The sequence below is a fragment of the Oncorhynchus tshawytscha genome, linkage group LG16 (genome assembly GCF_018296145.1).
Source record: "Oncorhynchus tshawytscha isolate Ot180627B linkage group LG16, Otsh_v2.0, whole genome shotgun sequence".
In the NCBI taxonomy this organism is placed as follows: domain Eukaryota; kingdom Metazoa; phylum Chordata; class Actinopteri; order Salmoniformes; family Salmonidae; genus Oncorhynchus; species Oncorhynchus tshawytscha.
In genome coordinates this window covers 82,599,536-82,614,040 of record NC_056444.1, presented here as the reverse complement: position 1 = coordinate 82,614,040, position 14,505 = coordinate 82,599,536, and the positions used below count along the sequence as shown (strand labels likewise).

The 14,505-nt window shown below is 48.1% G+C and overlaps 1 protein-coding gene across 1 annotated transcript in view; it reads right to left on the bottom strand.

Annotated features, from left to right (window-relative positions):
• Window positions 1-14,505, bottom strand: part of rerea (arginine-glutamic acid dipeptide (RE) repeats a) — a 269,119-nt gene that overhangs the window by 114,860 nt on the left and 139,754 nt on the right. Inside the window, 2 exon segments of the mRNA XM_042299790.1 lie at window positions 9,015-9,111; window positions 9,794-9,899. Coding sequence (XP_042155724.1) covers window positions 9,015-9,111; window positions 9,794-9,899 — 203 coding nt within the window.

The window sequence follows — 14,505 nt, the reverse complement described above, 5'->3', positions numbered from 1 at the left end:
TATTTTTCAAGACCTCTGCAATCCGCCCTGGCATACTGTCAATTAACTTCTGGGCCACATCCTGAGTGATGGCAGCCCATTCTTGCATAATCAATGCTTGGTGTTTGTCAGAATTTGTTTGTCCACCTGCCTCTTGAGGATTGACCACAAGTTCTCAATGGGATTAAGGTCTGGGGAGTTTCCTGGCCATGGACCCAAAATATCAATGTTTTGTTCCCCGAGCCACTTAGTTATCATGCTGGAAAAGGCATTGTTTGTCACCAAACTGTTCCTGGATGGTTGGGAGAAGTTGCTCTCGGAGTATGTGTTGGTACCATTCTTTATTCATGGCTGTGTTCTCAGGCAAAATTGTGAGCGAGCCCCCTCCCTTGGCTGAAAAGCAACCCCACACATGAATGGTCTCAGGATGCTTTACTGTTGGCATGACACAGGACTGATGGTAGCGCTCACCTTGTCTTCTCCGGACAAGCTTTTTTCCGGATGCCCCAAACAATCGGAAAGGGGATTCATCAGAGAAAATGACTTTACCCCAGTCCTCAGCAGTCCAATCCCTGTACCTTTTGCAGAATATCAGTCTGTCACTGATGTTTTTCCTGAAGAGAAGTGGCTTCTTTGCTGCCCTTCTTGACACCAGGCCATCCTCCAAAAGTCTTCGCCTCACTGTGCGTGCAGATGCACTCACACCTGCCTGCTGCCATTCCTGAGCAAGCTCTGTACTGGTGGTGCCCCGATCCCGCAGCTGAATCAACTTCAGGAGACGATCCTGGCGCTTGCTGGACTTTCTTGGGCGCCCTGAAGCCTTCTTCACAACAATTGAACCGCTCTCCTTGAAGTTCTTGATGATCCGATAAATGGTTGATTTAGGTGCAATCTTACTGGCAGCAATATCCTTGCCTGTGAAGCCCTTTTTGTGCAAAGCAATGATGACGGCACATGTTTCCTTACAGGTAACCATGGTTGACAGAGGAAGAACAATGATTCCAAGCACCACCCTCCTTTTGAAGCTTTCAGTCTGTTATTCGAACTCAATCAGCATGACAGAGTGATCTCCAGCCTTGTCCTCATCAACACTCACACCTGTGTTAACGAGAGAATCACTGACATGTCAGCTGGTCCTTTTGTGGCAGGGCTGAAATGCAGTGGAAATGTTTTTTGGGGGATTCAGTTCATTTGCATTGCAAAGAGGGACTTTGCAATTCATCTGATCACTCTTCATAACATTCTGGAGTATATGCAAATTGCCATCATACAAACTGAGGCAGCAGACTTGGTGAAAATTAATATTTGTGTCATTCTCAAAACTTTTGGCCACGACTGTACAGGTCAGTACGAGTACCTTATTCAACGTACAGGGGTACTGGAGTGGTTGTATATACAGGTCAGTACCTTATTCACTGTGCAGGGGTACTGGAGTGGTTGTATATACAGGTCAGTACCAGTACCTTATTCAATGTGCAGGGTACTGGAGTGGTTGTATATACAGGTCAGTACCAGTACCTTATTCAACGTGCAGGGTACTGGAGTGGTTATATATACAGGTCAGTACCTTATTCAATGTGCAGGGGGTACTGGAGTACCAGTACCTTATTCAATGTGCAGGGTACTGGAGTGGTTGTATATACAGGTCAGTACCAGTACCTTATTCAATGTGCAGGGTACTGGAGGGTTATATATACAGGTCAGTACCTTTATTCAATGTGCAGGGGGTACTGGAGTGGTTGTATATACAGGTCAGTACCTTATTCAATGTGCAGGGTACTGGAGTGGTTGTATATACAGGTCAGTGTCAGTACCTTATTCAATGTGCAGGGTACTGGAGGGGTTGTATATACAGGTCAGTACCCGTACCTTATTCACTGTGCAGGGTACTGGAGTGGTTGTATATACAGGTCAGTACCAGTACCTTATTCAATGTCCAGGGTACTGGAGTGGTTGTATATACAGGTCAGTATCAGTACCTTATTCAATGTGCAGGGTACTGGAGGGGTTGTATATACAGGTCAGTACCCGTACCTTATTCACTGTGCAGGGTACTGGAGTGGTTGTATATACAGGTCAGTACCAGTACCTTATTCAATGTCCAGGGTACTGGAGTGGTTGTATATACAGGTCAGTACCAGTACCTTATTCAATGTGCAGGGTACTGGAGTGGTTATATATACAGGTCAGTACCTTATTCAATGTGCAGGGTACTGGAGTGGTTATATATACAGGTCAGTACCAGTACCTTATTCAATGTGCAGGGGTACTGGAGTGGTTATATATACAGGTCAGTACCTTATTCAATGTGCAGGGTACTGGAGTGGTTGTATATACAGGTCAGTACCAGTACCTTATTCACTGTGCAGGGGTACTGGAGTGGTTATATATACAGGTCAGTACCAGTACCTTATTCACTGTGCAGGGGTACTGGAGTGGTTGTATATACAGGTCAGTGTCAGTACCTTATTCAATGTGCAGGGTACTGGAGTGGTTGTATATACAGGTCAGTACCTTATTCAATGTGCAGGGTACTGGAGTGGTTGTATATACAGGTCAGTACCAGTACCTTATTCACTGTGCAGGGTACTGGAGTGGTTGTATATACAGGTCAGTACCAGTACCTTATTCACTGTGCAGGGGTACTGGAGTGGTTGTATATACAGGTCAGTACCTTATTCAATGTGCAGGGTACTGGAGTGGTTATATATACAGGTCAGTACCAGTACCTTATTCAATATGCAGGGATACTGGAGTGGTAGTATATACAGGTCAGTACCAGTATCTTATTCAATGTGCAGGGTACTGGAGTGGTTGTATATACAGGTCAGTACCAGTACCTTATTCAATGTGCAGGGGTACTGGAGTGGTTGTATATACAGGTCAGTACCTTATTCAATATGCAGGGATACTGGAGTGGTAGTATATACAGGTCAGTACCAGTATCTTATTCAATGTGCAGGGTACTGGAGTGGTTGTATATACAGGTCAGTACCAGTACCTTATTCAATGTGCAGGGTACTGGAGTGGTACATAAGTCACAAGGCTGAAAAGTGACTGGTAGCAGGTATATATAAATACTCATGGTAATATACAAATGGTAATATATACAGTGCCTTCATAAAGTATTCATACCCCTTGACTTAACCACATTATGTTGTGTTAAAGCCTTAATTCAAAATTAATTACAGGTTTTTTTCCCCCAAGAGCACAGTGGTCTCCATTAGGAAATGGGGAAAAAAATATGGAACTACCCAGACTCTGCCTAGAGCTGACCGTCCAACCCAACTGAACAACCGGGCAAGAAGGAACTTGGTCAGCAAGACAGCCCAATGACCACTGACAGAACTAGAGTACCTTGGCGGAGATAGGAGAACCTGACAGAAGGACAACAGTCTCTACAGCACTTCACCAATCTGGGATTTTTGGGAGACTGGCCAGACAGAAGCCACTCCTGAGAAAAAGGGACGACGGCAACGCCTGGAGTTTGCAAAAAAAGGCACGCAAAAGACAGAATCACAAGGCAAAGGATTCTGTGGTCTGATGAGACAAAAAATTTAACTCTTTGGCCAGAATGTAGAGCGTTATGTCTGGAGAAAACCACAGCAATGAATAATCAATGGACATCAGCGTAATGAGTAAAACATCTAATCAATAATAATTCTAGCAGCAGCGTAGGTTGTGTCTGAGTGGGTAGAGACCTGTGGATGGGCATAGAGTCAGTATGGATAGTATGTGTTAGAGGGAGAGCAGTAGTTAGCCATTTAACAGTCTTATGGCCAGGGGATAGAAGCTGTTTAGAAGTCTGTTTGTCTGAGCCTTGATACACCGGTACTGCCTGTCTCAGGTGGCTGGATTCTTTGTTATTTGTTTTGGGCCTTTCTTAGACATTGCCTGGCATGTATGTCCTGGATGGCAGACAATTTTACCCCAGTGATGGATAGGGCCGTCCGCACCACCCTCTGTAAGGTCTTCCAGTCCTGGGCGGTGCAGTTGCCCATACCAGACGTTGATACAACCCCTCAAGATGCTTTCAATGGTGCAGCTGTAAAAGTTCCTGAGGTCTGACGGGTCATGCCAAATCATTTCAGCCTCCTGAGGGAGAATAGGCGTTGGCGTTGCCTGATTCACAACCGTTCTGGTGTGAGAAGACCATGTAAAGTCCTCAGTGATTAGGAACTAGAAGCTCTTGACCTTTTCCACTGCGGCCCGTCGATGGGGGTGTGCAACCCCCCCCACGTTTCCTGTAGTCCACGATCAGCTCCTTGGTCTTAATGAGGTTGAGGGAGAGGTTGTTGTCCTGGCAACACTGCCAGTTCTCTGAACTACCGTCCCTGTAGGCTGTCTCATCGGAGTTGGTGATTAGGCGTCGTGTCGTCAGCAAACTTGATGGAGTTGGAGTCATTGCATTTGGCCACACAGTCGTGGTTGAACAGGGAATACAGAAGACGGACACACCCCTGAGGGGCCCCAGTGTTAAGGATCAGCGTGGCGGACGTGTTGTTACCTACCATCACCACCTGGGGTCGAATCATCAGGAAGTCCAGGATCCAGTTGCAGAGTGAGGTGTTTAGTCTCAGGGTCCTGAGCTTGGTGACAAGCTTTGTGGGCACTATGGTGTTGAACGCTGAGCTGTAGTCAATGAACATCATTCTCAAAAAGTTATTCCTCTTGTCAAGGTGGGAGAGGGCAGTGTGGAGTGCATTTGAGATTGCATCGTCTGTAAATCTGTTGGGGCGGTATGCAAATTGGAGTGGGTCTAGGGTGTCTGGGATGGATGTGATGTGATCCATAACCGGCCTTTCAAAACACTTCATAATTACAGATGTTAGTGCTACAATGCGGCAGTCATTGTGGCAGCCAGCCTTCGAGTTCTTGGGAAGACGAATGATGGTGGTCAGCTTGAGACATGTGGGGATCACAGACTGGGACAGTGAGAGGTTGAAAACCACTGTTAAGATGCCTGCCAGCTGGTCTGGCCCTGTGGCCTTGCGATTATTGACCAGATTAAAAGCCCTGTGTCGGCCTCAGAGTGAGAACACCCAGTCCTCTGGGACAGTGGGGGCCCTTGTACAAGGCTCAGTGTTATTTTTGTTGAAGTGTGTAATCCATAATGGACTGTAGCCCTTGCCACATGCGTCACAGCCAGTGTAACAGAATTCCACCTCATCCTTCTGCCTGTTTGATGGCTCTGCGGAGTTCGTAAGAGGACTTCTTGTGCGTGTTTGTGTCCTCGTCCGTAGCCTCAGGGTACCTCTGTCCTTTAGTTTAGCTCCAACCTCAGTGTTAATTCAGGGCTTTTGATTGGGGAAGCAGCAAACCTTCTCTGTGGGGACAACGCCAGCGATGCATTTCCTGACGAAGCCCAAGACGGAGGTGGTTAGCTCGTCGATGCTATCGGCGGAAACACGAAACATATTCCAGTCAACGCTAGCAAAGCAGTCCTGCAACATAGCCTCTGATTCGGAGGATAATCTCTCTACAGAGGGTGTCAAGGGTTCTTTCTGTTTGTAAACAGGAAGCAGGAGTATAGAGCCATGATCTGATTTGCTGAAGGGGGGATGAGGGAGGGCCTTGTATGCGGGTTGAGTAACAGTGGTTTAGGACTTTATTGGCCCTAGTGGAGCAGGTTGATAAAAGTTGGGCACCATATGTCTTAGTGACGTGGAATTAAGAAAACTAGCCTTCGGGTGCATAGTTTCCTGCTTGCTTATGGCCTTGTACAATTTGTTAAGTGCCAGCTTGCTTATAGCCTTGTACAATTTGTTAAGTGCCAGCTTGCTTATAGCCTTGTACAATTTGATAAGTGCCAGCTTGTTTTTATTATCTTGGAGGTGGAATATACACAGAAGTCACGATAACAGATGAAAACTCTTTCGGGAGTTAGAAGGGTCGGCATTTGACCATCAGGTATTCCAAGATGGATCCACTGCGCTGTGTGAGGAGTTGTAGGGGAGGTTACAGCACGTGCTGTACTTCCTGTTGCACGCAGACAGGTTCTCTCTAATACTTGTCTGGTCTAGATAAATATAATATAATATATAAACCTCAGTCTTTCATAGCTGTAGTTGTACTGTACAAGAGAAACTTTTCTGTTGGTATACAAGCGTTGCAAAAACATTGTCAGCTACTGATCTTCAACTTAACCCAATGAGTCCCGCCGCCGCGACGCTGGCGCGATTTGGACTTTAACACCCCTTTTAAAATATTGTGTGTTTGAGCTACAGACTTCGGTGTTGTGTCATTGGATTGGTCTTTTTCATTCTGCATCGGTTGGTCTGTGTGATCGGTATTTGTGAGATAAGGGCAGATCCCGAAGGGGGCCCGGGGGCCAGGTCTTTTTTCTAAAAATGTCTGTAGGATTCGAATGGTTTGAGTTACAAACTATGAAAAGCTAAGACTCTGTCGAACACGCGCCGTTTTGCTCTGTGACCTCACAAAGCTACACAACAGTCGTTAGAAGGTAAAGGGTTCTAATACCTAGAAGATCATAGGAAATCCCAGGTCAAAGTGTCTATAATGGGGCGGCAGGATAGCCTAGTGGTTAGAGCGTTGGACTAGTAACCGAAAGGTTGCAAGTTCATATCCCCTAGCTGACAAGGTACAAATCTGTTGTTCTGCCCCTGAACAGGCAGTTAACCCACTGTTCCTAGGCCATCATTGAAAATAAGAGTTTGTTCTTAACTGATTTGCCTAGTTAAATAAAGGTTAAATAATACTGTAAGGGGTTCTTCTACCTAGAAGATCAAAGGAAATCCCAGGACATAGTGTCTAGAATACTGTAAGGGGTTTTAAAACCTAGAAGATCATAGGAAATCCCAGGACATAGTGTCTATAATACTGTAAGGGGTTCTTCTACATAGAAAATCATAGGAAATCCCAGGACATAGTGTCTATAATACTGTAAGGGGTTCTAAAACCTAGATGATCATAGGAAATCCCAGGACATAGTGTCTATAATACTGTAAGGGGTTCTTCTACCTAGAAAATCATAGGAAATCCCAGGACATAGTGTCTAGAATACTGTAAGGGGTTCTAAAACCTAGAAGATCATAGTAAATCCCAGGACATAGTGTCTATAATACTGTAAGGGGTTCTAAAACCTAGAAGATCATAGGAAATCCCAGGACATAGTGTCTATAATACTGTAAGGGGTTTTAAAACCTAGAAGATCATAGGAAATCCCAGGACATAGTGTCTATAATACTGTAAGGGGTTCTTCTACATAGAAAATCATAGGAAATCCCAGGACATAGTGTCTATAATACTGTAAGGGGTTCTAAAACCTAGATGATCATAGGAAATCCCAGGACATAGTGTCTATAATACTGTAAGGGGTTCTTCTACCTAGAAAATCATAGGAAATCCCAGGACATAGTGTCTAGAATACTGTAAGGGGTTTTAAAACCTAGAAGATCATAGTAAATCCCAGGACATAGTGTCTAGAATACTGTAAGGGGTTCTTCTACCTAGAAGATCAAAGGAAATCCCAGGACATAGTGTCTAGAATACTGTAAGGGGTTCTTCTACATAGAAAATCATAGGAAATCCCAGGACATAGTGTTTAGAATACTGTAAGGGGTTCTAAAACCTAGAAGATCATAGGAAATCCCAGGACATAGTGTCTATAATACTGTAAGGGGTTCTTCTACCTAGAAAATCATAGGAAATCCCAGGACATAGTGTCTAGAATACTGTAAGGGGTTCTTCTACCTAGAAGATCATAGTAAATCCCAGGACATAGTGTCTATAATACTGTAAGGGGTTCTTCTACCTAGAAGATCAAAGGAAATCCCAGGACATAGTGTCTAGAATACTGTAAGGGGTTCTTCTACATAGAAAATCATAGGAAATCCCAGGACATAGTGTTTAGAATACTGTAAGGGGTTCTAAAACCTAGAAGATCATAGGAAATCCCAGGACATAGTGTCTATAATACTGTAAGGGGTTCTTCTACATAGAAAATCATAGGAAATCCCAGGACATAGTGTTTAGAATACTGTAAGGGGTTCTAAAACCTAGAAGATCATAGGAAATCCCAGGACATAGTGTCTATAATACTGTAAGGGGTTCTTCTACCTAGAAGATCATAGGAGGGCTGAACATTTCAGGACATAGTGTCTATAATATTGTAATTAACTCACATAGATGCTGTCACAAACTCTAAACTCCACACAGTGTTCTCTGACAACTTGGATATTAATGTCCCAATGAGCAAACCATTACTGTACTTAAAGCATTCTTATAAACACATTTTTCTTTTATCAGGTCATCTTATTTTTTAAATTAAATATTTGTAACCAAAAAAAAAAATGAATGAATGCAACTTTGTTTCAAATAGTTGTGTGTCCTACTTGTAGCCTTGGTTGTCCTGAATAGAACATGTTAGATCAATGACTGATAGGGTGAAGTACTTTCCCCACTGTTAGCTTCGAGGTAGATATGCATCCTTTCCTTTCCTTTCCTTCCCTTCCCTTCCCTTCCCTTCCCTTCCCTTCCCTTCCCTTCCCTTCCCCCCTTCCCCCTCCCTTCCCTTCCCTCTCCCTCCCCTTCCTCCCTCCCTTCCCTTCCCTCCCTTCCCTTCCCCTTCCCTTCCCTTCCCTCCCTTCCCTCCCTCCTTTCCCTCCTCTCCTCCTTTCCTTTCCTCCCTCCTTTCCTTTCCTTTCCCCTCCCTTTCCTTCCCTCCCTCCTCTCCCTCCCTCCTCTCCCCTCCCTCCTCTCCTCTCCCTCCTCTCCTCCCTCCCTCCCTCCTCTCCTCCCTCCCCTCCCCCTCCCTCCCTCCTCTCCCTCCCTCCTCTCCCTCCCTCCCTCCCTCCTCCCTCCCTCCCTCCCTCCCTCCTCCTCTCCTCCCTCCCTCCCCTCCCCTCCCTCCCTCCCTCCCTCTCCCTCCCTCCCTCCTCTCCCTCCCTCCCTCCCCCTCCCTCCTCCCTCCCTCCCTCCTCCCTCCCTCCCTCCTCTCCCTCCTCCCTCCCTCCCTCCCTCCCTCCCTCCCCCTCCCTCTCTCCCTCTCCTCCCTCCCTCGTATGTGGTCTCACCTGAGGGCAGCAGCATGGTATGTGTCCACATAGTCGGAGATGAAGAGTTCTCTGCTCTTGACCACGGGGTCTGTGATGACTAGCTCCCGGCCAGAATCTGAGGACAGAAGAGAAGACACAGTGAAGACTAAGAGACAGAGAGAACACACTGTATTTACACACAATGACTAATTGCTGCAAGTAATCACACAGAATAGAAGGAGGAGCAGACAGGTGTGTGTGTGTGTGTGTGTGTGTGTGTGTGTGTGTGTGTGTGTGTGTGTGTGTGTGTGTGTGTGTGTGTGTGTGTGTGTGTGTGTGTGTGTGTGTGTGTGTGTGTGTGTGTGTGTGTGTGTAAGAGAGAGACGGGCCATTTGGTAGTTGGTGTTCATCACAGTGCAGGTTATTTGCACTTGATGGACCAGACACTCGCTGTCTGGCCTAAAGGTGTGTGTTACCAAGGAAACCGAGCTAATACAACTGGTACGAAAAAGTGTCCCCCCCCGCTGGCCTGAAATCTGCTGATCTGAGTGTTGTTACCTAGGGAACACAGCATGACTGGTTCAGTGTTCTGTTCTACATGTCTCACATATCCTGTCCTTTACAGACAACTGGATATGTGTGTGTGTGTGTGTGTGTGTGTGAGTGTGTGTGTGAGAGAAAGAAAGAAAGAGATTGAGTCTATGTATGGGGTGTATGAATGAATTGTGTTGTGTTAGTGTACATTTTTTATTTGTGTGTGCATTTTGTGTGTGTGTGTATGCAATAACATTTGTATTTTAGTGTGTGTTTGAACTGACCGTTATCATTGTTGCGATCCTGCACCAGGTGTTGGTAGACTGAGTCTGGGACCTCTGACTGACGGTAGTACCATTTAACACTGAGTAACAGATGGTCTCGCTTACTCTGAGAGGGTGGAGAGAGAGGAGAGAGAGAGAGAGAGAGAGAGAGAGAGAGAGAGAGAGAGAGAGAGAGAGAGAGACAGAGAGAGAGAGAGAGACAGAGAGAGAGAGAGAGAGAGAGAAAGAAAGGAAAGGGAGAGAGAGAGAAGAGGGATAGAGAGAGGGTGGAGAGAGAGAGGAGGAGAGAGAGAGAGAAAGGGATAGAGAGAGAGAGAGAGAGAGAGAGAGAGAGAGAGAGAGAAAGAGAGAGAGAGAGAGAGAAAGGGATAGAGAGAGAGGGTGGAGAGAGAGGAGAGAGAGAGAAAGAAAGGGAGAGAGAGAGAGAGAGAAAGGGATAGAGAGAGAGGGTGGAGAGGGAGAGAGAAAGAAGAGTTAGAAAATTAACAGACATTTGTTAACAGCGTCACAGATTGGTGTGTTGGCAGACAGAATGTCTGTCCCCAATGGCACCCTATTCCATATATAGTGCACTACTTTTGAACAAAGCCCCATGGGGCAGGGTGCCATAGGGGACACATTCAGAGCCGTGCTGCTGCTTGTTTTCAGCTTTGGTTGGTTTGTTACCCTCTCTAGTCACTCAGCTGGTTGGTTTGTTATCCTCTCTAGTCACTCAGCTGGTTGGTTTGTTACCCTCTCTAGTCACTCAGCTGGTTGGTTTGTTATCCTCTCTAGTCACTCAGCTGGTTGGTTTGTTATCCTCTCTAGTCACTCAGCTGGTTGGTTTGTTACCCTCTCTAGTCACTCAGCTGGTTGGTTTGTTATCCTCTCTAGTCACTCAGCTGGTTGGTTTGTTATCCTCTCTAGTCACTCAGCTGGTTGGTTTGTTATCCTCTCTAGTCACTCAGCTGGTTGGTTTGTTATCCTCTCTAGTCACTCAGCTGGTTGGTTTGTTACCCTCTCTAGTCACTCAGCTGGTTGGTTTGTTACCCTATCTAGTCACTCAGCTGGTTGGTTTGTTACCCTCTCTAGTCACTCAGCTGGTTGGTTTGTTACCCTCTCTAGTCACTCAGCTGGTTGGTTTGTTACCCTCTCTAGTCACTCAGCTGGTTGGTTTGTTACCCTCTCTAGTCACTCAGCTGGTTGGTTTGTTACCCTCTCTAGTCACTCAGCTGGTTGGTTTGTTACCCTCTCTAGTCACTCAGCTGGTTGGTTTGTTACCCTCTCTAGTCACTCAGCTGTTTGGTTTGTTACCCTCTCTCGTCACTCAGCTGGTTGGTTTGTTACCCTCTCTCGTCACTCAGCTGTTTGGTTTGTTACCCTCTCTCGTCACTCAGCTGGTTGGTTTGTTACCCTCTCTCGTCACTCAGCTGGTTGGTTTGTTACCCGCTCTCGTCACTCAGCTGGTTGGTTTGTTACCCTCTCTCGTCACTCAGCTGGTTGGTTTGTTATCCTCTCTAGTCACTCAGCTGGTTGGTTTGTTATCCTCTCTAGTCACTCAGCTGGTTGGTTTGTTATCCTCTCTAGTCACTCAGCTGGTTGGTTTGTTATCCTCTCTAGTCACTCAGCGGGTTGGTTTGTTATCCTCTCTAGTCACTCAGCTGTTTGGTTTGTTACCCTCTCTCGTCACTCAGCTGGTTGGTTTGTTATCCTCTCTAGTCACTCAGCTGGTTGGTTTGTTACCCGCTCTCGTCACTCAGCTGGTTGGTTTGTTACCCTCTCTCGTCACTCAGCTGGTTGGTTTGTTATCCTCTCTAGTCACTCAGCTGGTTGGTTTGTTATCCTCTCTAGTCACTCAGCTGGTTGGTTTGTTATCCTCTCTAGTCACTCAGCTGGTTGGTTTGTTATGCTCTCTAGTCACTCAGCTGGTTGGTTTGTTATCCTCTCTAGTCACTCAGCTGGTTGGTTTGTTACCCTCTCTAGTCACTCAGCGGGCTGGTTTGTTACCCTCTCTAGTCACTCAGCGGGCTGGTTTGTTATCCTCTCTAGTCACTCAGCGGGTTGGTTTGTTATCCTCTCTAGTCACTCAGCTGGTTGGTTTGTTATCCTCTCTAGTCACTCAGCTGGTTGGTTTGTTATCCTCTCTAGTCACTCAGCTGGTTGGTTTGTTATCCTCTCTAGTCACTCAGCTGGTTGGTTTGTTATCCTCTCTAGTCACTCAGCTGGTTGGTTTGTTATCCTCTCTAGTCACTCAGCTGGTTGGTTTGTTACCCTCTCTAGTCACTCAGCTGGTTGGTTTGTTATCCTCTCTAGTCACTCAGCTGGTTGGTTTGTTATCGTCTCGAGTCACTCAGCTGGTTGGTTTGTTATCCTCTCTAGTCACTCAGCTGGTTGGTGCCCCCAAAAAAGATCAACAGTGAAAGCAGCTCCATTAAAAAAAAATGGAGTGGAGATTATTTAGCTGTTCTACACAGCCAGATAGAACAAATGTGTGGAAGGAAGTTAGGGAGATACGAGGGGAAAGGAGAGGCTGTGTCATATGTAGTAATTCAACCATCTAGAAAACCCTGCCAGCGTGAAGAGTTGCTGCCACCCAACAAACAAGACTTAAGACCATTCTGTCATGTTGCCCAGAGTGCACTGCCACCCAGTGGTCATCTGTGGTACTACAGCTCCCCATCACCTACAATACCATCAGATTACCAGCAAGTGGCAGCACTGAGTCAGAGCAGGAGGGAGGCCATGGAGGGAGGGCAAGGAGGGAGAGCCAGGGAGGGAGGGCAAGGAGGGAGAGCCAGAGAGGGAGGGCAAGGAGGGAGAGGTAGAGAGGGAGGGCAAGGAGGGAGAGGTAGAGAGGGAGGGCAAGGAGGGAGAGGTAGAGAGGGAGGGCAAGGAGGGAGAGGTAGAGAGGGAGGGCAAGGAGGGAGAGCCAGAGAGGGAGAGGTAGAGAGGGAGGGCAAGGGAGGAAGGCCAGGGAGGGAGGCGCCAGGGAGGGAGGGCCAGGGAGGGAGGCGCCAGGGGGGCGCCAGGGAGGCGCCAGGGAGGGAGGGCGGCGCCAGGGAGGGAGGGCGGCGCTTCCCTTTTGTACTCTAAGGGGAGGGCCGGGAGGGAGGCGCCAGGGAGGGAGGCGCCAGGGAGGGAGGGCGGCCAAGGAGGGAGGGCCAGGGAGGGAGGGCCAGGGAGGGAGGGAGGGCCAGGGAGGGAGGGCCAGGGAGGGAGGGCCAGGGAGGGAGGGCCAGGGAGGGAGGGCCAGAGAGCCAGAGAGGGAGGGCAAGGAGGGAGAGGTTTGTGACCGGTTGCCACAAGAAAAGGGCAACCAGTGAAGAACAATCACCATTGTAAATACAACCTATATTTATGTTTATTTGTCTTCCCTTTTGTACTCTAAGGGGAGGGCCGGGAGCGGAGGGGAGGGCCGGCCGGGGAGCGGAGGGGAGGGCCGGCCGGGGAGCGGAGGGGAGGGCCGGCCGGGGGGATGGGAGGGCCACTGGGGGATGGGAGGGCCACCGGGGATGGGAGGGCCACCGGGGAGGGGAGGGCCGGCCGGGGGATGGGAGGGCCACCGGGGATGGGAGGGCCACCGGGGGAGGGGAGGGCCAGGGAGGGGAGGGCCTGGTGTGCTTGACTCAACCCTATGACTTAACAGAACACACACACACACTACTCAGAACAGAATTCTAAGGCTTTAAATATCTTTACAATGACCTCATGCTTCTTCACACAGTGAACACACACAGCTCTATTCTCTCTCTTCCTCCCTCCCTCCCCCCCTCTCTCTCTCTCTCTCCTTCCCTCCGCTCTCCGTCACCCCCCTTGCAGTGAGCGGTGTTTGGTCTAGTGGGTGGGTTCATTGAGCACGACCCGTTGGGTGGGGTTTGCTCATTTTCGACCATTCAATTGGTCCTCCTAAGGACAGGTGTCTGCCCTCCCGGGGAGCCCGGGCCATACAAAGTGAACTGGGCCATGCAAAGTGAACTGGGCCATGCAAAGTGAACTGGGCCATGCAAAGTGAACTGGGCCATGCAAAGTGAACTGGGCCATGCAAAGTGAACTGGGCCATGCAAAGTCAACTGGGCCATGCAAAGTCAACTGGGCCATGCAAAGTCAACTGGGCCATGCAAAGTCAACTGGGCCATGCAAAGTGAACTGGGCCATGCAAAGTCAACTGGGCCATGAAAAAGTCAACTGGGCCATGCAAAGTCAACTGGGCCATGCAAAGTCAACTGGGCCAGACTTCTACCAGAAAACACACAGTACCCACCAAGTGTTAATAGGCAAAAGGGGGGAATTACTGACAAATTGAAATCCAAACCCTCATGACAGTCAAACCCTCATGACAGTCACTCAGTTTTGGAACAGACTGACATTGTTACCAAAATAATCCTAGTTACACTTCCTAGTCAATGTTGACACTCGTATTGACAAAAGACCATTTTCAAAAGCAGCTGAACTTTAAAATAACTATGCTGCTACACACCACACAGGGTGCAGAGAGAGGGAGGGGGGAGAGGGAGGGAGGGGGGAGGGGAGGGAGTGTCTACACCACACAGGGTGCAGAGAGGGAGGGGTGAAGAGAGGGAGGGAGGGGGGGAGGGAGTGTCTACACCACACAGGGTGCAGAGAGGGAGGGGTGAAGAGAGGGAGGGAGGGGGGAGGGAGGGAGTGTCTACACCACACAGGGTGCAGAGAGGGAGGGGTGAAGAGAGGGAGGGAGGGGGGAGGGAGGGGGAGGG